Below are 24941 nucleotides of genomic sequence, written 5' to 3' on the forward strand. Positions count from 1 at the left end.
AAACATTGTTACAGTTACAAACAATATGGATTTTAATTGCACTGATTTTTGTTTATTTCTCTTCCCCACCTGACTTTGTAACCCTGATCATGTGTAGTAGAAAATTAATTAGCATATTTTGTATTCAGGGCCTGCTAGTGCTGATAAAGCTTAAGCGTATGATTGCATGTGCATGGGCATTAGCATGAATGTGTGTGTGTGTGTGTGTGTGTGTGTGTGTGTGTGTGTGTGTGTGTGTGTGTGTGTTTGTGTGTTTGTGTGTGTGTTTGTGTGGGCATGCCAGAGAATACACAAATATGTTTTGTATCCTTTGTAGATTTGGTATATAGAGATTTTTCCTTTTTTGCAAAGCAGCTTTGCTTCAAAGCGTTGCTGCCTCTGTGTAGTGTAGACCCAGTACTGGCCCAGTTCATCCTGTTTGTATAAGGAGTGATATCTGTAACGTGTGTATAGAACACACACATCGTACATTGAGATCTGTATTTCTGATCTTCAAGAAAGAGGCGGGGCTTACAGCGCACGAGCCCGGAATGCTGGAGAATGTTGCCATACCAACACTCCCTTTGGGCTGTGTGTGTGAGCGTCTCCATCACGGCGCTCTGCTGAGTGATTAACTTGGACAGAGTCGCTCTTGAGCCGCTGTCTCCCTGACGACAGCGTGGCACTTTGGACAGACTCTCCTCCACGGTCCTTGGCCACAACTGACCTTGAGGTTAACGGGAGAGTTTTGGCTTGGATGTGTGGATGATTTCAGACTACTGTGTTTTGGAAAATGCCCCGGTCTGCCGGGGAATCGGACAGGTTGCCTGGTTCAGAGGCAGCGTGCAGACCAGCACAGTGGCAGGTGTGTGTCCATAGTGGTGGGGTGATTATTTATACCCGAGCTAGTATTCCTAATCATTAATCATTAATTCACATTATTAATTATCAACTGCATTGCCCAGTCCTAATATTTCAAAGTAACGCAAACATTCTGGCGTCCCTGATCGATGAAATAAATAACTGACAATAGGTGAGAATGTGCTGATATCAAGAATAACTCTTTAGTTTGAATCATCTTGTTTTCGTTGTAATCTTTACCTTCTGTCCAGCGTTCGTGGTGTTGATCCAGTCAAACTCTTCCCAGTCGTCATGGGAACTCTAACAATTACATTTTGATTTTGTCGTTTTGTTCCTGGTAGGATTGATGTAACCTCACCAGTGTCTGCGCAGACACCTAAACAAACTCACTGTGTCTGCGCAGACACCTAAACAAACTCACCAGTGTCTGCGCAGACACCTAAACAAACTCACCAGTGTCTGCGCAGACACCCAAACAAACTCACCAGTGTCTGCGCAGACACCCAAACAAACTCACCAGTGTCTGCGCAGACACCTAAACAAACTCACCAGTGTCTGCGCAGACACCCAAACAAACTCACCAGTGTCTGCGCAGACACCCAAACAAACTCACCAGTGTCTGCGCAGACACCTAAACAAACTCACTGTGTCTGCGCAGACACCTAAACAAACTCACCAGTGTCTGCGCAGACACCTAAACAAACTCACTGTGTCTGCGCAGACACCTAAACAAACTCACTGTGTCTGCACAGACACCTAAACAAACTCACTGTGTTCATCTCCCAGTCTGACATCATCTATCACTTTAGCGCCTCTAACTGGGGATCGGGGGGGTGGGAGCTGCTCCGGTGGGGGTGGGGCTAGGGCGGGGCTGGGGGCGGGGCTAGGACAGGTGGTGTGGGGGTGGTGGAGGGAGGCCAGGCTCTGCCAATACAGGTGAGGCTCAGGTGAGTCTCTGGACCACGGCGCTAATGGTTGCTGATGAGAGCACAGAGGTGTAGGCGTGGAGCTGTCAGACCTGGCCCCTCTCCAACCATCTGTCAGAGAGGAAGGAGGCAATTCTCTCTCTCTCTCACACACACACACACACACACACACACACAAACACACACACACACACACACACACACACACCTTCTCGCTCTCTCCCCCCTTCTCTCTCACTCTACCAGGCCTGATAGATGCTGTTTATCTGCCCTGACAGAAGGCTAGCTAATGACTTCTCAATACAAAGTGCCACTTCAGGCACAGTGAGCCCTCGCTGCCCCCCCCCCCCCCCCCCCCCCCCCCTCCTCTCACACACCTTTGATAAATGCCCCAGTCTGCCTGCTCTCCTAGATCTATCACTCTGCCAGGCGGCACATTCCTTCATTTCAGTGCTGTCCTCTCTCTCTCTCTCTCTCTCTCTCTCAGAAAGGGGGTTCGGCACACCTCAGTGGGCAGCTGAGAGTGGGGCAGGTGATTCTGGAGGTAAATGGGGTCCCCCTGAAGGACATGGACCACAGGGAGGCCACACGCCTCATCGCCGATGCTTTCAAGACCAAAGAGAAGGACCACATCGACTTCCTGATCGCCGAGTTCAACGGTGCCCTGTAGTTAGGTGACAGAGACAAGTGACGCTTAAACCAAGACATTGCGCTTTACTGAACTTGAGTAAAGGAATTCTGGAACTCAGGAATTCATGAATTCTGGAACTCAGGAATTCATGAATTCTGGAACTCAGGAATTCATGAATTCTGGAACTCGGGAATTCTTGAATTCCGATGTGTGAAGCATGTCTCAGCGGCAGTGGGGTTAGGTCATAACTGTCCTTCGATCAGTAAGATCACCACGCAATCCTCCCAGCGCAACGACTGCTCAGACGTCCAGACACGCTGTTTAAGGTCGGGTAATGACATCCCGATGTCCCATGATGCCTTTACGTCCAACGTCAGTGTTCTCGTTAGGCTCCTCCTCCTCCCAGCTCGGAGCTGACGCACACCCCGATGGGCCACCCCGTAAAGCTGGGCGTACACTGTACGATATTTTAAATCGTGTACTCAGCTCCAGCTCAAACTGTACGACTAAATCGCAGGGAGAGTTGGCTCGTGGAGCTGCTTCAACAGTGCGATACTCTCACGAGGAGCGATTTGAATTTCAAACATGTTTGATATTCTTGCGACGCTGCGATTTCTGATCGGGAGTTGGTCGTGAGGTGTGAATCGCTCCTCGTTCACCTGTGTAAACTACACGATGCACGACACGCGATTGAGCCGAAACTCGGCCCGATCGCAAAAATAGTCGCACGAGTGAAAAATCGGCTGAAAATGGGCCAAAAATCGCACAGTGTACGCCCAGCTTAATGTGATGGAGGTTTATGTTGTCTCATGAGTGCGATCTTGACTCGGGCCTTCAAGGACGTCTCTCTCTCTGCTGCTCCTCACACGCCGGAGCCTCGTGCCTGTAATCCACTCCGCCTGAGTGTGATCGCTACTGGGGACCGGAGGATCCCGATTCTCTCTCTCTCCTCGCCGTTTAGAAGATGGTTAGGGGTGTATAACGCTTTGGACACAGCTGGAGCCAAACGGCAAAATGATACCAGGCCACAGAAAAACCTGTGTGACACTGTCACGGTGAACACGGTGAACACGGTCACTTCAACTCGTCCAGCATCTGTAACCTGATTAAGTTTACCAGAGGACACCGAGACATAAATTCCACGCTCTGTAGTTTAGCCACAAGAAAAACAGTTGTAATTAGAATTGTTTCCTTTCGTTTTCTGCAGCTGTGCGTGTCCTTGCCACGCTGAGGGTGCCACGCTTCAGCGCTTCAGCCCATTCCAGAGTTTAGTTTCTGCCCAGGACGGCTAGGGAGTAGGCGGAGTTATACCCGTCTCTTTCTCCATCAGCTCGGAGACGTAGGCGAGAACAAAACGAGCCTGAGATGAGAGTGCTGGTGTGCTGTGTTGGCTCGAGCCTCCTCTTCCTCATCACTCCTCTTCCTCACCACATTCCCTCTGCCGTGTCGTGGTTCTTTCTTTTCTTTAACGGTAACCGTGGCTGTGTGGCTGGTTAGCTTCAAAGGTACTGTGTTTTAATCATGATGCTCAGAGCAATTACAGATCTGTTATAAGAATGTCCTGTGATGGTAGGATGCTCTGATAATTCAGACACGTGTCAGTATTTTTGAGATAATCAGATATAATTCAGTAATTTGCATTTCTTATTTTTGTTTGTTTAAATGCACATCATTAATCCCCAAAAAGCTCTATGTAACATACAGAGCATTATTGTAAATATTAATATATAAAGCTGTATATATTGGTAAATATATTTTACTGAACTATTATTGATTTGTAAATTGATTTCACTTTGTCAGCAGCATAATGACCCTAATTCCTGTATGTCATGAAAACCTTCTAGGGTCTGGGGCATCAAACGCTTCTCTACAATGTCTGAGCCGTGAAAGTCAGTGGGAGAGTTGACAGTTCTCAGCACTGTCTAGGTTGAACGTGGGACCATTGACTTTAAGTTACTCAAGTTACTGTTCTGAGCAAAGCAACCCAGTACTAAGTGTGTAAAAAGAGACTCACTCGGCATTTTGCTGTTGTTGCCTGTAATATTTATGGTTCATGATACTTTGGAAACATGAATTAAAGATTTAGTAACTTAAGTATTGTTTATGCTTGTCTATCCAAAAATATAAATCATGAGGGGTTTTTTGTCTAGAATGATCGCAGTAAAACACACTGTGCAATTAAAAAGTTGCTCTTGGTTACTATCCAGACATAACACCTGCGATATCGCTGAGGTTTGAATAGTGTCATAGCGCCCCCTTGTGTCTGTCCATATGAAGACCATGGCTTTTTTATGTCGTTATATTACGGCTCTCTGTCCTGAGGACACAGCTACAGGGCACTTGCACTGCAGTGCAAACCCTGGACATACTGGCATGGTTGTGTCCTCAACTACTGCATTATGAGGTGCTAATTAATGTAAGTTCACTGTTGCTTGAGCGGTACTAATTTAACATGGATGTTGTGTTTACTGCTGAATGGCAATTTATGAGTTAATGGAACAATGTTAGGCTAAGGGATACTGCTACTAATAAAAACAATGATAAACTTGATGTGTATACCCTTTTTTACACAAAGTGCTTTGTGGCAAGCTACATTAGAGAAATAATGGTAGTAATGAGTTTCTTTGTACGGAGACCATTTTATTAGACAACATCATTTTAACATTGAGATGTTTGTTTCACAATTATTTTTTGTGACCATTATATTTTATTTCACAGTTCACCTTTCAGTTTAATAAACAGTAGCTCACCAACTCTACTGTACAATAGTACAAACAAAGCATGCTACAAATTACAAAAATACTGCACAGAACACAGAACTAGTCTGAACCAAAGCTACATAAGACACGAGCATTCAGGTCACAGGTCATCTGTGCTTCGGAGAGAAGGCGTCAGATGTGAGCTAGGCAGTCAACTCCCGACTAGCGCAGCATAAACAACAAAGAAACATTGCAGCACAACAGCGAATACACAATTCAACATGATCACAAATGTCAACACGCAACAAGTAATTCAGACCACAGGAAAAAAGTCTGACAATTATTACTTATCTTGAACCACGTGAAAATGTCTCAAGACACTGTGAGAGACGTATGCTCGTTTGACATTATTAACCATGTGTTCATGTGTTCATGCGTTCATGTGTTCACCCAGCTGTGTTGTCTCAGGTCAGCCCACTAAAACACGTCCTGGCTCTGTCCTACTCATTATCAGCTGTCCTACAAACAAGTGCTCTGACAATATTAGCTACATATTTACCATAATCTTTTATATTTAGCAACACATTCATGCACAGAGGATTCACCTGTCTATGCTTACAACTTTCACAAATGTATATTTCTAAAAATAATTTCTGAACTTCTGTGAAACAGATATAATAATACCAATATAAATCTAATAATTTAATAGACTGCTTTCACTATCACAAAATAGTAATACAGTAATTCCAACACCCTGATCACCTCCTTTAGCTGAACCATTGAACTGTGGCATCCACTAGTGCAGGGGTGGCCAACCCGTCATAGACCAAGAGCCACTTTTCTTACTGTGTTACGGCAAAGAGCCACATCGTGCATGGGCGAGTGTAATCTGTTGAGCGGGGGGGGTGGCGAGTGTAAATTATTAGCTGTGAAAACAGTCAAATGCGTGTTTTCCACTACGCCGGTTTAAAAAGTATTAGCGGCTCGCTAGGCTTGTAAACTAACCGCGCACCACGAAAATGTAGCAGTGTGTCGCCCCGTTTGTGCAGGTGAGCCCGCGGACTGGCTGGGGAGCCGCATGAAACCAGGCAAAGAGCCGCATGTGGCTCGCGAGCCGCGGGTTGGCCACCCCTGCACTAGTATGATTTATGAGCCCTGTAACGTTATGCAGTATTTAAACTACAATAACTCACCTGATTGGTTTCTTGGGCCACCGCTGTGAGAATGAACTGGAACAAGCCTATGTTACCTTCTGGTTCTGCCTTTTTAGCTAGGCTGTAATAATTTAACTAAATGCCGGAGTTGCTGCCACACTCCAGAAATGTTTATAATTTTACCTGTCCTGTATATGTCCTCATACAGAGCTAATTTTCCCTGTTTCATTTCTCCACATGGCTGCCCGCCTGCTTGAGGAATAATGAGATGAGGAGACCAGCGATCCATCCTGAGCCAGCCACCTCCTGCCTAACCGGATGCATACATCATGATGGACATTATTACATATTTTTCCTTTTCTTTCTCTTCTTTCTGTCTAAATTGTTGTTGTTGTCATGGTGACCGGTGTCGGCCAGAGGAGGATGGGTTCCCCCCCTGAGTCTTGGTTCCTCTCAAGGTTTCTTCCTCATGCAAAAAACTAGGGAGTTTTTCCTTGCCACTGTCGCCTTTGGCTTGCTCACTGGGGGCTAGGACTCGGCACTTGTAAAGCTGCTTTGTGACAACAACTGTTGTAAAAAGCGCTATATAAATAAAATTTGATTGATTGATTGATTGATTGAACTGCTAAACCCAAACACCAGGTGTGTGTGTGTGTGTGTGTGTGTGTGTGTGTGTGTGTGTGTGTGTGTGTGTGTGTGTGTGTGTGTGTGTGTGTGTGTGTGTGTGTGTGGGGAGGTCTCTCAACTTCCTTCTTAACCCTCAGTCATCAGCAGTTAGCCGGTCTTCTGGGGCAGCGTTGGGATCCATGAAGTCCTGGTGTTGAAGATCCTTCAGGTACTTGGTGGGGGTGATGGTGTGTGTGGAGCCTGTGAATTATATCATTATATATCATTATATAGCTTAAATCATTCCCACTTTCTACGTTTGTCTGTCATTTTCACTAGTCATAAGTGCTACATTTAGGCTCATCTAGTGTTATCTCCAATTACACATGCTCAGACAATGAAACATTATTCATCTCCAGAGCAATTTGCACTGTGTTCATCTCCAATGGATCTGAAAGTCTGACACATGCATCGTGTTCAACCTCCTCCCTCATTTTCTTCTGTACAGGCGAAATGCTCATTATCCCTCAAAGCTTCTCCAAAAAGGTGATATTGATATATGCATCTTCAAAACAGCAGGACATCATAGCTCACTCCACATCTGAGTATCTGCTCATGGAGGCTGGAAGACTAATCTTAACTAATCTTTAGCCCCCTGCTTGACTGCCAGTCCATAAAGGTCAGAGCTTCTCTCGCCCGGATACGGGCCCGGCCGGACAGAGAACTCAGAACAGTCAAGAAACGGGGAAGATTCAACACGATCTCTACTGCAGCACAGATATTGAGAGGATATAAAAATGACAGGGAGAATAAAGCAGTGTGGTCTGGAACTGCAGTGTTGAGATGGCCAAAGGAGACGATATCGCTGCTTCTCTTTGGTGGTGATTTGTGGCAGCTAAGTTCAGGGAGCCACCGTGTCAGCAGTGGTGGAGTCTCTGACCCGATGATGCTCACCGATGATGGCCTCCCATTTGCCGTTGGCCTGCGTGACCTCATAGGCGCAGCGCATCTCGCTGTAGGCCACGCCCCCAGTGATGAAGACGATGACCCGGGGCCCGCTACGCATCTCCCCTGGGCTCTTGTTTTTGTGCCAGTTTCCATAGCGAGCGCTGCAGGCAAGAGAGAGTAATGTCAGTGAGCGTGTGTGTGTGTGTGTGTGTGTGTGTGTGTGTGTGAGAGAGAGAGAGAGTGCTGGTGTTACCTAGTAGCTGTGGTGTTCTTGGAGCTAGCCGAGCGTGTAGAGATGTATGGATATATCTTTGGGTCCAGTTTGTCTTCAATCGCATCCTATATTGTAAAAACAGAACATGGAGGCCATTCAAGATTTGCATTTATGTTTATTCATTGGACACTATTATGCAAATCAATTTGATACTAAGGCACAGCTTAACACAAGTATACCACTGTTAAAACCACATTCTCAGTAACTGATCACATCACACGTCCTGGTTTAAGGCTGAACTCAGGTTTACTGTGAGCAGTTCTACTGATGCAAGCATGCAACCATTTACACACGTACACATGTACAAATGTACACAAAGGCATTTAAAAATCTGAATATGACAGTAGATATAATGTGTTCTGTGGATGAGAAGAGACGAAGGTGAGAGGTGAGAGAGATGAGAGGGTGAGGGAGAGGGTGAGAGAGATGAGAGGGTGAGGGTGAGAGGGTGAGGGCGAGGGTGAGAGGTGAGAGGGCAAGGGTGAGAGAGTGAGAGGTGAGAGGGTGAGAGTGATGAGAGGGTGAGGGTGAGGGTGAGGGTGAGAGTGAGAGGTGAGAGGGTGAGGGTGAGAGGGTGAGGGAGAGGGTGAGAGGGTGAAGGTGAGAGGTGAGAGGGTGAGAGTGATGAGAGGGTGAGGGTGAGAGTGAGAGGGTGAGAGGTGAGAGGGTGAAGGTGAGAGGTGAGAGGGTGAGGGTGAGAGGGTGAGGGAGAGAAGGTGAGAGAGATGAGAGGGTGAGGGAGAGAGGGTGAGAGAGATGAGAGGGTAAGGGTGAGAGTGAGAGGTGAGAGGGTGAGGGAGAGAGGGTGAGAGGGTTAGAGAGATGAGAGGGTGAGGGTGAGAAGGTGAGGGTGAGAGGGTGAAAGTGAGGGTGAGAGTGAGAGGTGAGAGGGTGAGAGGGTGAGGGAGATGAGAGGGTAAGAGTGAGGGTGAGAGGGTGAGAGTGAGAGGTGAGAGGGTGAGGGTGAGAGGGTGAGGGTAAGAGTGAGGGTGAGAGGGTGAGAGTGATGAGAGGGTGAGAGGGTGAGAGTGAGGGTGAGAGGTGAGAGTGTGGGGGTGAGAGGGTGAGGGAGAGAGGGTGAGAGATATGAGAGGGTAAGAGTGAGGGTGAGAGTGAGAGGTGAGAGGGTGAGGGTGAGAGGTGAGAGTGAGAGGTGAGAGGGTGAGGGTGAGATGGTGAGAGTGAGAGGTGAGAGGGTGAGGGTGAGAGGTGAGAGGGTGAGGGTGAGAGGGTGAGGGTGAGAGAGATGAGAGGGTGAGGGTGAGAGGGTGAGGGCGAGGGTGAGAGGTGAGAGGGCAAGGGTGAGAGAGTGAGAGGTGAGAGGGTGAGAGTGATGAGAGGGTGAGGGTGAGGGTGAGAGTGAGAGGTGAGAGGGTGAGGGTGAGAGGGTGAGGGAGAGGGTGAGAGGTGAGAGGGTGAAGGTGAGAGGTGAGAGGGTGAGAGTGATGAGAGGGTGAGGGTGAGGGTGAGAGTGAGAGGTGAGAGGGTGAGGGTGAGAGGGTGAGAGGGTGAAGGTGAGAGGGTGAGAGGGTGAGGGAGAGAGGGTGAGAGAGATGAGAGGGTAAGGGTGAGAGTGAGAGGTGAGAGGGTGAGGGTGAGAGGGTGAGGGAGAGAGGGTGAGAGGGTTAGAGAGATGAGAGGGTGAGGGTGAGAAGGTGAGGGTGAGAGGGTGAAAGTGAGGGTGAGAGTGAGAGGTGAGAGGGTGAGAGGGTGAGGGAGATGAGAGGGTAAGAGTGAGGGTGAGAGGGTGAGAGTGAGAGGTGAGAGGGTGAGGGTGAGAGGGTGAGGGTAAGAGTGAGGGTGAGAGGGTGAGAGTGATGAGAGGGTGAGAGTGAGGGTGAGAGGTGAGAGTGTGGGGGTGAGAGGGTGAGGGAGAGAGGGTGAGAGATATGAGAGGGTGAGGGAGAGAGGGTGAGAGAGATGAGAGGGTAAGGGTGAGAGTGAGAGGTGAGAGGGTGAGGGAGCAAGGGTGAGAGGGTTAGAGAGATGTGAGGGTGAGAGGTGAGAGAGATGAGAGGGTAAGAGTGAGGGTGAGAGTGAGAGGTGAGAGGGTGAGGGGGCAAGGGTGAGAGGGTTAGAGAGATGAGAGGGTGAGGGTGAGAGGTGAGAGAGATGAGAGGGTAAGAGTGAGGGTGAGAGTGAGAGGTGAGAGGGTGAGAGGGTGAGGGTGAGATGGTGAGAGTGAGAGGTGAGAGGGTGAGGGTGAGAGAGTGAGAGTGAGGGTGAGAGGGTGAGGGAGAGAGGGTGAGAGTGAGAGGGTGAGGGTAAGAGGGTGACAGGGTGAGGGAGAGAGGGTGTGAGTGAGAGGGTGAGGGGTGAGAGGGAGAGGGTGAGAGGGTGAGAGTGAGAGGGTGAGGGTGAGAGTGAGAGGGTGAGAGTGAGAGGGTGAGGGTGAGAGGGTGAGGTTCTTGCCTCCATGATGTCCTTAACCAGTGGTGTCCACCTGGAGAGCTGGTAGGTCTGTTCTCCGATCCTCTCTTTGCGATCAGCTTTCTTCTTGCGTGTTGTGGCTTGCTGAATAAGAAAGAGATGCAGTCACCTCAGTATAAAGGGAGGGTTAGACGCACACGCTACATTATAGACTAGACGTGTGAGACATCGCTAGATGTGTGACGGGGACGGCAGAGCTAGTGGAGGAGGTGGAGCCAGTGGAGGGCGTGGAGAGCGGCAGGTTGGACTCACCTCGGAGATGACAGGTATGCCCAGGTGAGCCATGTTGGAGATGATGTCACTGTCCTCAGGGGGGATCTGTGCATGTTGAAGGAGCTTACACAGATTCTCTTCAGTTACACCTGAAACACACACACACACACACACACACACACACACACACACAGTACTGTGTGTAGTTAGATACTTATCCACACACCTGTGTGCAGGTAATTGTATTAGGCTACTGCAGCTAGAAGTTCTGACCGTTCTTGAGGAAGATGTAGAGGAGAATGATGCGTATCTTGTGAAAGATGGTTACACTGGTGTCCAGCAGGATGGGCACAATAGCTCTCATTGGGTCTTTGATCTTCTCTCCTTCTGCGTCTGTGCCCAAGGCCAGGTCCTGATAGAGGTTAGGAGGTCAAAAGTTCACAGAAGGTCATAGACACAACAACTAGGGCATAGAATTATGTCAAATCATGCAAGTCAAAAATGCAGCCCGCAAGCTATGACTGGCCCAAATGAATCTAGAATGTTTTAAATTAAAATCATCTTTTGGAAATGATGAAATTATTAAAAGAGCTAATTATTGTTATTCCACTAGGGAGCAAAACAGTGCAGTAAACTCAGAGCAAAACGTTCGTTGTCAAGCTAAGAGTACAGTGATGTAAGCATGTTTTCAAAAATGTAAAAAAAAAAAAAAAAGCTTTTATTGCAGTCTGCTCAATTCTTCCTACTTCATTTGTGCATGAAGAATGTCTATTTTAGAGAAATCATGGTACATTATAACTTTTTTAAGAGTTGTTGTTATTGATTATTATTGTTCCAACCCAGTTGACAATGATATTAATGTGGTCCGTGTGTAAATGATGCTTTTTGGCTAATGTCTGTAGCTCATCACTTGTGCTAGAGGTTTTACAAATACTTTCAATGAAAACTTTCTTAATGATCAATCATAGGAGAAGTGTGTGTGGTTTTGAGTGGGTCTATTTTGCCCTTGTCTATGTGTCTGTGCATGTGTAAACATATGCAAGTAGGTCTATGTGTGTGTGTGTGTGTGTGTGTGTGTGTGTGTGTGTGTGTGTGTGTGTGTTTGTGTGTGTGTGTGTGTGTCTTTGTGTGTGTGTGTGTGTGTGTGTGTGTGTGTGTGTGTGTATGTGTGGTCATGTGTGTGTGGGTGTGTGTGTTCGTGTGTGTGTGTGTGTGTGTGTGTGTCTTTGTGTGTGTGTGTGTGTGTGTTCGTGTGTGTGTGTGTCTTTGTGTGTGTGTGTGTGTGTGTGTGTGTGTGTGTTCGTGTGTGTGTGTGTGTCTTTGTGTGTGTGTGTGTGTGTGTGTGTGTGTGTCTTTGTGTGTGTGTGTGTGTGTGTCTTTGTGTGTGTGTGTGTGTGTGTCTGTCTGTGTGTGTGTGTGTGTGTGTGTGTGTGTGTGTGTGAGGTGTGTGTGTGTGTGTGTGTGTGTGTGTGTGTGTGTGTGTCTGTGTGTGAGGTGTGTGTGTGTGTGTGTGTGTGTGTGTGTGTGTGTGTGTGTGTGTTCATGTGTGTGTGTGCGTCTCTACCTGCTCCACCCTACAGAGTTTATCCACCGTGCCCTGGTATTGCTTCATACAGTCCTCAGCCAGGTGGAGGTGGGTGGAGTACTGCGGAGGAGAAGGAGGCTGTGTCACACCTGACCTCTGACCCACATCTGACCTCTGACCCACACCGCTGCCCCTCCTACAGTACAGGTAGTGCTACCTTGCTCAGCTCTTTCTGATATTGAGGCATCTTCTTCAGCATCTGGGCCAGCTCCTTTATGGTTGTCTGTAGGACACACACACGTTAGGAAGAGTCTTCACCCACCACAGGGAGTGGAACACAGAGATGTGAGTGTAACAGGCCCTCTGAGGGGGGGTTTGGTCCCGGGGGGGGTCAGAAGATCACACACCTTCTCCCCAGTGCTCATCTTCTTGCTGGATGAGAAGTCCTTCAGCGATTTAGTGACAGCACTGTCAGGAAGAGAGGAAGCTGCTTTAAAAGTCACACGCTGACCCTAACATGCAGTCCTGAGCCTACTAACACGACTTTCCTTCGCTGACCACTGGTGGGCGCTGTAGGTGTGTTGGAGTCATTCTACCTTCAGGTTTGATCTGGCAAATCCTGAGGTTCTGAAGTTCTGAGGTTCTGAAGTTCTCGGGCAGAACCCCTACTTTTGGACCTCAATCTACCCCTTCTGTGATATGCACTGGTGTGTACTGCAGGATGGATCTCTCCTACGCCTCGGGTCTGTAATCACACGTACGTGGAGACCTCCGCGATGTGTTTGTGCCTCAGTGTGACCCACAGGTCGTCATCCTCGTCCAGAAGAACTTCTTTCATACGCGTGTCTCCCATTCCGCTAGTCTCATACCTGAGACCCACAAACACACACACACGTTTCACATCAAAAAGACTGATCAGCGTCTGGTCAGCGTCTGGCCCAGCTCAGAAAGTGACAGGGCATCGCTCTGTACGTCGGCTTACTTGTAGACATCATTCTCGATGGGCAGAAGGTCGTAGGCCATGGCCTGAAAGGTCAGCTCATGAAGAACTGGAGACACGGGGTCAAACCCTCTGTCCAAAATCAAGAGCTGAGAGCGACTTTTATCTGGACCCTGAAAGAGACAGAGAGATTCAGACAGATTCAGACACGGAGAGACAGACAGATTCAGACACAGAGAGACAGACAGATTCAGACACAGAGAGACAGACACAGATTCAGACACAGAGAGACAGACACAGATTCAGACACGGAGAGACAGACAGATTCAGACACAGATAGATTGGAGACACACGAGCACAAAGGTATCAAGTGAAATTAAATTAAATGAATTTTCTGAGCAGCTCTTTATAGACAGCAGAGGAACCCATGTGATGTGAAAGCCTGTTGTTTGAGGATAATGGACATTCCCGTGTCCCTGCCTCACCTCCCCCATGGTGGGGTCATCGGCTTTGTAGCCGTCCAGTTTGTCCTGCAGCATCTGGGCCAGAACGGCGTTGTCTTTGTGTTCCCTACGAAAGCACACGCACAGAGGATCAGTGCTGCGATGAACTGTAGTCACACCAAGCATGTACACCTCTGACTCACAGCTGTTTTTACTGAAACTAAATGAACCTCCCGCTGCCTTTTTGTGTCACAGTTTGTGACTCATCGCTGCTATGCTATGTCTTGAAAAATATCTCACATGATTTGACATAATTGTTGTTGTGTCTGTGACCTTCTGTGAACTTTTGACCTCCTAACCTCTATCAGGACCTGGCCTTGGGCACAGACGCAGAAGGAGAGAAGATCAAAGACCCAATGAGAGCTATTGTGCCCATCCTGCTGGACACCAGTGTAACCATCTTCCACAAGATACGCATCATTCTCCTCTACATCTTCCTCAAGAACGGTCAGAACTTCTAGCTGCAGTAGCCTAATACAATTACCTGCACACAGGTGTGTGGATAAGTATCTAACTACACACAGCACTGTGTGTGTGTGTGTGTGTGTGTGTGTGTATGTGTGTGTGTGTGTGTGTGTGTGTGTGTGTGTGTGTGTGTGTGTGTGTATGTGTGGGTGTGTGTGTGTGTGTGTGTGTGTGTGTGTGTGTGTGTGTGTGTGTGTGTGTGTGTGTGTGTGTGTATGGACATATGCATACTTAAATATAAGTGTGGTGTAGCCACGTGTGCTCATCTGTGTGTACGTTTGTCTGTGTGTACGTGTGTGTGTCCGTGCGTGTGCATGTCCGTGTGTGTGTCGTGCGTCTCACCCTCGGTATCTGATAGCGGGGTACTCCTTCAGTGTGGCACACAGGGTTGCTAGCTGCTCTGCCAAGCACTCCAGCACCTGGGGCTTCACGTCCGCTTTGAACGGGCTGTACAGGTCCTGGAAGGCACCAGCTCGGTCCAAAGAGAACACCTGCCCCCACGCAGACAGCAGGGGGGTCGTTTAGAAATGTTTCATCAATAAATCGTTTAACGCGCCAGAGACAGTTAGCCAGAGTGACTCAAATAACTACAGGAAACATGTATCCTTGTAATAAATCAATACCCTTTTACAGCAGAGGTGAAAACTATCGGACATCTAAAAACGATGTGGCTGTGATGCAATACATCGGTGAAATATCGACCTGAGGAAGCACGATTAGAGACAAGAGACAGCGGCGTGCACAGACATGTATCCGCACGCCGCTGCTCTTACAAACACCTTTACTGCTCGAGGCTTTGACCTGCAGACCTCTGACAGCAGGAACGGTGTGCGGCCAGGGCCTGTGGGCTGAAACGTGAAACGTGCAACTACAGAGCTGTGTGGGGAGGCCTGGGTGTGTTCACAGTGCTTGGTATGGTAGATGGATATAGTAGTACATGCTGTATGCTGCTGTAGTAGTAGTTCAGCCCAACTCTCCAGTGGTGCTGAAGGCCCAATGTATCCCACTTCTGATCTTCTAACATCCTGTAGCCTGCGTCAACACGAGAACTCGTTCCCTATGTAACTCTGCCATGATACAATATCCATTACCCAGGGTTCCATCTGTCCTGGTCACATGACCACAGTGCCATTTCTCTCCTGTCACACAATCCTGTCTTCGTTCTTTTCGTCTGTGTCTCTTGTAACATCACTCCCCCATCTGTGCCAGATCACACAACCACAATCACAACGCAGGATTACGGCTGAGCTAGGGTGGGTCTATGCAACCCAGCCTGGGATTAGTTACAGAGAATAACAGCTGCAGAGGACTGGCCACACAGACGTGGCCCATCTTAAAAACCTCTCTGGACCGATCCATCATGGAGTCACAACACCATCCACCACTCACATACGGTTCTTCTAGCTCAGAGTACTGAGTACTGATTGTACGACAGATCAGGACGGGCAGTGCTGAGTCTCCAAAGGTTTACAGTCGGTTTGTGTCTTTGTCATTTGCTTGTTGTTCTGGATGGTCAGCAGCCCGTGAGTGTCTGTGGGTGAGATGCTCCCCACCCAGGAACGCAGGTTTTGTCTGACTTCAGGTGTATCCTGGCCCAAGAACACAGGTGTTGTCTGACTTCAGGTGTATCCTGGCCCAAGAACACAGGTGTTTCCTGCTTTAACTCAACATCTAGGGACATGTTTGTGTCTTCGCCACATGCTGATAGAAAGGCATTCATAGAAGATTCTAGAAAAAGTGCACTTGCACAAAAAGGCTAAAGTGTGGATTAAAGGTGACATGCCAGAGGAGTCCGTGTGGACTCAAGAGTGATGCTTTGTGCTGCTTATCGAATGTGTAAAAGAGAAATGACCTTGAGGGGCGTGTTCAGGTCTTTAGACTATAGCACTGTCTGCTTTTGACAGAACACCACAAGCACATTATCGGGTTATGAAAAAAGGTTCTAATGTCTGGAGCTCAGGAGATGTATGAGCATAATCACCGTTATAATTGTGTTCTCTAATCTCCAGTCCATAATGATCTTCTTGGGAGAGAGAAATGAGCTTCTAGAAGTTTCAGAGGCTATGAAAAATACTCTCCTAAAGAGGTCCGAGATAAAACAGAAAAACCTTTTTCTTCTTCAAAATATTCTTCTATGGATGGTGAGGGACAGTGAGGGACGTGAGGGACAGTTAGGGATGGTGAAGGTACCGATTATGATGCTTTTGTTCTGGCTGTCACAGACGCAGTTCCAATAATAGACAAAAGTCCAAAGTCCAAAAAGGTGAAGTCAAAGTTACAATTACTCAGACAGACCGTCTGGCGAGAGATTTTCAGCCTTCAAAAGAAAATGACACAGGCCCATTTCTTAAGACAATGTCATGGAAAATTAAATGATATTCCCTTCGTCCTTTTGATGTGTTTGTGCTCTCATAAAGCCAGATGTGATTGAGCCAGAGGATTTGGATTAAGAGTCTATAGAAGCTGAAGAGAATGCAGTTGCAAAAAGTTGCACCAGCGGTTTGGTGGCACAGAGCTGAAATATCTAGACTGGTTCGTGGTCGTGCAGAGCTCGTGTCTGTTGAGGGGGTGATGGGTAGTGAAGTGTTTGTTTGAGGGGGTGATGGGTAGTGAAGTGTTTGTTTGACTACACAAGTGCATCATGCTGCTATCGTGGGCAAAATGCATCACTGAACTGCTAATTAACTGCAGTTAATGCATTTGGTCATTTATACTTCAGCCCTGCATGGTGTTCTGCTTTGATGTGGAGCAGTAGAAGTGGACATGTCTCACCTGACACACCCCTGCACACTCCTGAACACCCCTGAACACTCCTGAACACCCCTGAACACTCCTGCACACCCCTGAACACTCCTGCACACCCCTGCACACTCCTGAACACCCCTGCACACTCCTGAACACCCCTGAACACTCCTGCACACCCCTGAACACTCCTGCACACCCCTGCACACTCCTGAACACCCCTGCACACTCCTGAACACCCCTGAACACTCCTGCACACCCCTGCACACTCCTGAACACCCCTGAACACTCCTGCACACCCCTGCACACTCCTGAACACCCCTGAACACTCCTGAACACCCCTGCACACTCCTGACACACCCCTGAACACTCCTGAACACCCCTGCACACTCCTGACACACCCTTGCACACTCCTGAACACCCCTGAACACTCCTGCACATCCCTGAACACTCCTGCACATCCTTGAACACTCCTGAACACCCCTGCACACTCCTGAACACCCCTGCACACTCCTAAACACCCGTGAACACTCCTGCACATCCCTGAACACTCCTGCACATCCTTGAACACTCCTAAACACCCCTGCACACTCCTGAACACCCCTGCACATCCCTGCACACTCCTAATCACCCCTGCACACCGAGGACATCATGCTTGCTCCATCCAATTTTGAAGGTGTAGCACCACTGCTTTTGCATTATACCATAAGCAGTCAAGATGACAAGTAGCAATTTTGCATTCACTCTCAGGTCTCTGTAAATGTGATCTCAGTCGCTCTCTGCAAATGCACTTCAATAAATCCACCTTCCTATATCCGACCTCCTGAATTGGCTTTGGGCAAGGAAGGAGTGTTTCAGCATCCCTGCTTCTTCATCATCCCTTATTGGTTCTGTTCTCCCTGCCTCTCCCTGCCCCGCCCCTAACTGGTCCCAACTTCCTGCCCCACCCTTATTGGTCCCACCTCACCACCCCACCCTTATTGGTCCCACCTCCTTGCCACACCCTTATTGGTCCCACCTCCCCGCCCCACCCTTATTGGTCCCACCTCCCCGCCCCACCCTTATTGGTCCCACCTCCCCACCCCACCCTTATTGGTCCCACCTCCCCGCCCCACCCTTATTGGTCCCACCTCCCCGCCCCACCCTAATTGGTCCCACCTCCCCGCCCCACCCTTATTGGTCCCACCTCCCCGCCCCACCCTTATTGGTCCCACCTCCCCGCCCCACCCTAATTGGTCCCACCTCCCCGCCCCACCCTTATTGGTCCCACCTCCCCGCCCCACCCTTATTGGTCCCACCTCCCCGCCCCACCCTAATTGGTCCCACCTCCTTGCCCCACCCTTCTCCACCTTTCCCCAGCCCTCCCCACAGTCCTCAGTGTGTCTGCACGCGGGTGCTGACCTCTGACCTGTGACTCGTAGGGCAGGAATGCGATGTTGATCTCTGTCAGCGTCTTTATCACTTTGGCAGCACGAGACTTGGTGAGTAAGTTGAACAAAGAGTCTGGAATTGCTGTGGGAAAATAGCAAAACAAAGCAAGAAAATCAACAGAATTAAAGGCGTAAGCGTCTGAAAAACCCCTCAGACATGTTCTGTTCCCGTCACTATTGGATTATTGGGGTTTTTTTTTTCTAAACTCTTTTGAAAACATGGTTGGTCAATAACTCTTATAATGACTCTAATAATGACTCTTATAATGACTCTAATAATGACTCTTATAATGACTCTAATAATGACTCTAATAATGACTCTTATAATGACTCTAATAATGACTCTTATAATAACTCTTATAATGACTCTAATAATGACTCTTATAATGACTCTAATAATGACTCTAATAATGACTCTTATAATGACTCTAATAATGACTCTAATAATACCTCTTATAATGACTCTAATAATGACTCTTATAATGACTCTAATAATGACTCTTATAATGACTCTTATAATGACTCTAATAATGACTCTAATAATGACTCTTATAATGACTCTAATAATGACTCTAATAATGACTCTTATAATGACTCTTATAATGACTCTAATAATGACTCTTATAATGACTAATAATGACGCTGACTGTGCTGTGAATTTGTAATCAGTGTATATGTGGTGACATTCAGTACACATATGTCATATGTGTGGTGTGTAGTCTGTGAAGCACAGTCACAGACGGGAGACTGGAACAGTCTGATCTATGATCCCAGTGTGTTTTTAATGTTGATCCACTGTTCTGCTCAGAGTGTCTGATTAATCAGAGAGTCGTGGAGTCTATAGTTCAGCGCATACAGCAAATATTGTACTGATAATATGATCAGTGGGAAAGAGGAATGATAAAATGAAGGTTCAAAAGGTTTGACACTGAAATGAGTATAGTAGCTCACAGACAGTGACATCGATATAGTAGATCACAGATGATTAAATGAGTATAGTAGCTCACAGACAGTGACATCGATATAGTAGATCACAGATGATTAAATGAGTATAATAGATCACAGACAGTGACATCGATATAGTAGATCACAGATGATTAAATGAGTATAGTAGCTCACAGACAGTGACATCGATATAGTAGATCACAGATGATTAAATGAGTATAGTAGCTCACAGACAGTGACATCGATATAATAGATCACAGATGATTAAATGAGTATAATAGATCACAGACAGTGACATCGATATAGTAGATCACAGATGATTAAATGAGTATAGTAGATCACAGACAGTGACATCGATGTAGTAGCTCACAGATGATTAAATGAGTATAGTAGATCACAGACAGTGACATCGATATAGTAGATCACAGATGATTAAATGAGTATAGTAGATCACAGACAGTGACATCGATATAGTAGATCACAGATTATTAAATGAGTATAGTAGATCACAGACAGTGACATCGATATAGTAGATCACAGATGATTAGATGAGTATAGTAGATCACAGACAGTGACATCAATATAGTGGATCACAGAAGATTAAATGAGTATAGTAGATCACAGACAGTGACATCAATATAGTGGATCACAGAAGATTAAATGAGTATAGTAGATCACAGACAGTGACATCAATATAGTGGATCACAGAAGATTAAATGAGTATAGTAGATCAGTCGGCCAAACCCAATATGTCAAAGAAAGACACTCTGAGGTAAACAAGGTCAGGTATATATACCACCTCTTCACTGGACTTACCGTCTGTGAAGAAGACATGAGCTGCTCTGTATATGGGGGCCCGAGGGTCTCTGAAGTCATTGATAAGCCCCTGAACAGACTGAAAAACAAAACAAAACAACGTCAATCACAGACCAGGTTGGAACGTTGAAGATGGTGATCAGTTTAATATAGATGAGATCCAATTACTTATATTAATGTAATAAATATATAGATTTAATTAATATTACAATAAAACAATGACTGGAAGACACATTCTCAATAATAATGATTAATAGTGACTGTATGAGTATAACATTTATAAAAAAGTCAAATTATCAGACTGTGTTGTGAACCTTTTGACTCACATTTAGTTCTGATTTGTGATAATGAGACTCAGATCTGTGATAACGAGACTCAGATCTGTGATAACCAGGTTCAGGTCTGTGATAACGAGGCTCATATCTGTGATAACGAGGCTCATATCTGTGATAATGAGGCTCAGATCTGTGATAACGAGGCTCATATCTGTGATAACGAGGCTCAGATCTGTGATAACCAGGTTCAGATCTGTAAAAACCAGTTTCAGATCTATGATAACGAGGTTCAGTTCCTGGAGAACAGACTCAGGTCTGTGTTTACGTCTGTAATCCACGATAATGTACCCACATGAGTGGCCAGTGATCAGTGATGTTGTTTTCATCAACAGATACTTAAGGGTGCGAGGAAACATATGAATGGAAACATATGACTATCTAGATTAACTAATCACAGAGGACAAACTGATTTTGATTCATATCAAATTTGCATTCACCTTCCACCGTGTGTGTTTGTGTCTGATTGAGTAGGTAATGATTACCTCATCAGAAGGGGTTATTAGATAAATGGCTTCCATCGTGGGGAGGGGCTCACGGCGTTTACAAATGTCTTCAACAACTGGTGTAGAGGAAGAGGAAGAGGAGGAGGAAGAGGAAGAGAATTCATAAACCAGAGCCAGGAATAAGGTGTAAATGAAACACAGTAAGGTGTGGGTGGTGGTGGTGGAGCTGGTGATGGGGTTGTTAGGGTGTTTAAGCACCTTTGTAAATTTCCAGGGACCAAATGATCAAAAATATTCGTGTTTATTGTTGTGGAAACATTTTGCCGGGCCCTTAAAAGGGAACAGCGCTTACTTACATAAGACCTTTTGACAAATTAAAGAGCACAAAGATTGACTTTTGGTTGAGTTTAGGTTTGGGGCCAGAGTTCTGTGTGTAGCATCAGTAATACACATGTTGCCGGAAAACCCAGTTAAAGATACAAGGGTATAAACATCACGTGAGTGTTTGACTGGGTGCATATGTATACACTCACTTGTGATTCCTTCTGACATAATGTCTGTCATTTTGCAGCAGGATGAGATCATTCTCATGCTAAGCTTGTCAACCACCAGTGCCTGAGAGATGAGATCATTACAGAGAAGGTCATCACAATGACATTCATCACACTCATCAATGGTCACTACACAGTGTGCATGGTACAATCAGTACATGGAACTACAGTAGCGTACAAATCTGCATAAAACTGTTTTTTTCAGCAACATTACAGGAGATTACCTTCCATTCACCTTTACTTTTTGCCTTTTTGATGACATCGTTCATAATCTCTGTGAAAACAATACAAGCCAAACGATACAGGAAATTATAGACTTGAATAACAGTCAGTTTATAGTACATTTTCTAAAGTGGAGCTCATATTGTATTCTACCGGTCCCATTATAATTAAGATGCAGTGTTGTTTTACATTTCATGTAAAAATAAACTCATTTTAACTGGCCAAAACCCATGTGATTAAGCCAGCCCTAGCAATGATATGCAAAAAATGTGATGAAAACATGGACGACACACTCTAAATATATCAGAGAGATGTGTGTAAGTGTTGGAAGGCTCACACCCACACACTCTGGCACACACACACACACACACACACACACATATACACACACACAAACACAGCAAGATCACACTTGCATTGTGCGAGGTCACATGACTGATGTGCTAGAACCCCCCCCCCCCCCTCCCAAACGATTCCAGTCAGTTTAGCACAGTGTGGAATATGAACAGCCACAATATTGCTGCATTCACTGCGTTATATTTGAGGATCACATTGTTAATGCATTCATGTTTTACTAATACATTCTGAATTTCCTTCTCTTCTCCCACGCTTGTGCAAACACTGTAAAATAGATAACGTACTTCAAACACCAAGTTTTTAAAAACACCCTGCTCTGTGGTTCACTGAGAGAGACACAGTGACTAATCTCATCCAATCCTCTTACAGAGCTGACCCAGCCTGTCTGTTCTTTATCCCCCATCTCTCTCTCCGTTCCCTCTCTCTATTCATTCCCTCTCTCTCTCTCTCTCTGTTTGCTAAGGGACTACAACCTTTTCTACTGCCCATCCAAAATCTCCATTTAATGGAGAGATGAGTCACTGAGGTTCTCAAAACACGCCCGTGTTGTTGCTGTGGTTATCAGCCCGCTGAACTGGGGTGAAATACACAAACCGAAGTCTACTTGAACAGATTGATTCAGCACAAGCAGGTGTACAGTAGACGGCAGTCATCCCTGGAGATACAGCCCAATTGTTGAAGAACAAATTAAGCAGGCCGAAAATGTTCTGTAGGGTCATTATTTGTCTCTGGGGACTTCAAACCCAGTTCACACACACCTCAGAAATCTTCACAAATGTTTGACTGGATTTCATGTGAAGCTTAAGTTCAATTACACTTCCACAATGCAATCCTAACCCAACACACACTTATTAAATTAGGACTACAGAGACAAACACGTAGTTAATCTGTGTGTCTGGTAAGCATTGCAGGCGGTAAGACTGCACCTCCTTTAAATTCTCATGTCAGTTCATGTGAGGGATTGATGACCAGACAGTAACGTAACGTCACCCACAATGCTTTGATCATATTCCTGCACCTACACTTCTCCACAAGAGCAAACATGTATCATCTCTAGATGGACCAGTAGTTAAACAGATCAGCACTATAACTCATGAACAGCTCCTGTACCTAACAAGAAGAACGCTCCATCGATGGTGTCTATAGCGGATGCCCCCATACTGTATCGGTGACCTCTGTGTTGCACAGGGACGGCATGGGGCAAGTGACATCATAATGTCATGGGTCCTATTCCCGAGGAGCGCACATACAGTCATACCGACATACACGGAAGCTGCCCTGGACGATGGTGTCTGCCAAACATCATAAACATCTATGAGCGTACTGAATGTAAAGTAACTAGAACAAGGACTGGTGGTGTGTGATAGGAGGTCTTGACTCCTGGACGGGCTGTCTGAGGAAGGTTGGATGAAGCTACTGATGAGATAGGGCTACATTCAGAATAGCGACTTCTCTCATATGTTTGACAGGGCCTACAGTTTGTTGAAGCCTTTACAGACACATGGTGTGTGGAGCTTTAGAAAACAGGGACAGTTCTGTGTTTGTATGTTAGCCCTGAAGGCAATGTGGGTTTATTAGTGTTACTGTCTAGTGTAGTGTGCAAAAAAAAAAAGTAAATTAATTTAGCTTTAGTTGTTATGTTTTAGACAAGATGTCACTAATATTTGTGACAAAAATTCCTTCATCTTTCAACTACAAACTTGCTCTTTGTAATCCACTTCAAAACTCATATGAAAGTCCAGTAACATCACTATCATATTCACTATTATATCAATCACAAGGCTTCAGAATGAAGGTTTTGCTGACTTCCTTATTTAGTTAATTGCTTAGCTAATTGATTCGTCTCATAAAGTAATATAGCACAGCATGCCTGGTGACTAATAAATGAACAAATCACGTAATCCCACCTGTATGTGTTATATGGGTGTAAAGACCATACTGAAATATTGATAGCCCAGCTGATCTGTAGGCGATCAAATATGACATAACATAACGAATGTGAATCGAAATATGCTTAACAATAATAGCCAATATTTTGACATTGATGAGAGCATCTCCGTTCTCATCACCGCCGTCATGTTATATTATCACTTACCGTCATATGAGAGACCAGTATTAATACCAGTTATAGGAACAAGAATATCAGCTCTGGAATTTGTTTTACCATTTTGAGTCGTTTGATATCGCAAACATTTATAAACATGTAGATGAATGTAAGTCACTACGCGTTGCCAGGTCTCTGAAAGCCATGCGCGCGTTTAATCCGCGTTCTGCGTGGATTAGTATTAGATGTCTGGATTAGAGTGTCTAAACGCTCGCGTGCCTTTGTCCTCGAGATGAAAGTTGTTCTTTAACGAAACGAGTAAATTGGATATAAAACTGAAAGACGGCAGAAACAGACGTAAAATACACCTAATGTCAGTTGTCTATGTTACATTATCATTAATACACAAAATAGTTACTGTGTGATCACTATGGCTACAGCAACGCTGAACCCCATATATTCCGTTATTTCGGATACATTAATTGGCACCACGTAAAACGGCTTACTGTACATGACCCATTCAAGAATTAAAAACATGGTCTATCAAAACCTTGTACAGCGAAATATCTCCAAATTAGTTAAGCATTAATTTCACTGAACTTTATCAATGAATGTGCTGTAAATACGATTATATAAAACTATTACAGCTAACATCTTACTTTCTCCAACGATCGCCTTGAGGCCGAGAGGTGTCATGATACTCCGGTACTCCGCGGTTCCTCGTGCCCCGGTCTGCTGGACTTACCTACACGGGACCTGGCGGGGCGCGCTCTCGACGCTGGCGGGGCGCGCTCTCGTCGCTGGCGAGGCGCGCTCCCGACCCCCCACGCCTCTACTGATCGTCTGTTGATGTTCGCGTCACGCCGACCCGACTGATTCCATAGGACATACATTGTGGGTCA

At 46.2% G+C, this 24941-nt stretch overlaps 2 protein-coding genes across 2 annotated transcripts in view; one reads left to right on the plus strand and one right to left on the minus strand.

Moving 5' to 3' along the window:
* The window catches only part of whrnb (whirlin b), a 46463-nt gene extending 41519 nt beyond the window's left edge, over window positions 1-4944 (plus strand). Inside the window, exon 10 of the mRNA XM_076998504.1 lies at window positions 2254-4944. Coding sequence (XP_076854619.1) covers window positions 2254-2436 — 183 coding nt within the window. The 3' untranslated portion in view covers window positions 2437-4944. The remainder of the gene's footprint in view (window positions 1-2253) is intronic.
* A 2035-nt stretch (window positions 4945-6979) lies between these two features.
* Window positions 6980-24849, minus strand: stxbp1b (syntaxin binding protein 1b). Its single transcript, XM_076998234.1, has 19 exons — window positions 24699-24849; window positions 21641-21690; window positions 21399-21480; window positions 20905-20981; window positions 20088-20166; window positions 18305-18408; window positions 14497-14645; window positions 13672-13756; window positions 13229-13359; window positions 13008-13115; window positions 12654-12714; window positions 12464-12529; window positions 12286-12366; window positions 10995-11133; window positions 10761-10870; window positions 10491-10592; window positions 8058-8143; window positions 7811-7965; window positions 6980-7117 (listed from the first exon to the last, which is right to left on the minus strand). The coding sequence occupies exons 1-19, from the start codon at window positions 24733-24735 to the stop codon at window positions 7011-7013; spliced, it is 1809 nt and encodes a 602-aa protein (XP_076854349.1). The 5' UTR covers window positions 24736-24849; the 3' UTR covers window positions 6980-7010.
* Between the last annotated feature and the right edge of the window lie 92 nt (window positions 24850-24941).

The sequence above is a fragment of the Brachyhypopomus gauderio genome, chromosome 3, assembly GCF_052324685.1.
Source record: "Brachyhypopomus gauderio isolate BG-103 chromosome 3, BGAUD_0.2, whole genome shotgun sequence".
Lineage (NCBI taxonomy): Eukaryota > Metazoa > Chordata > Actinopteri > Gymnotiformes > Hypopomidae > Brachyhypopomus > Brachyhypopomus gauderio.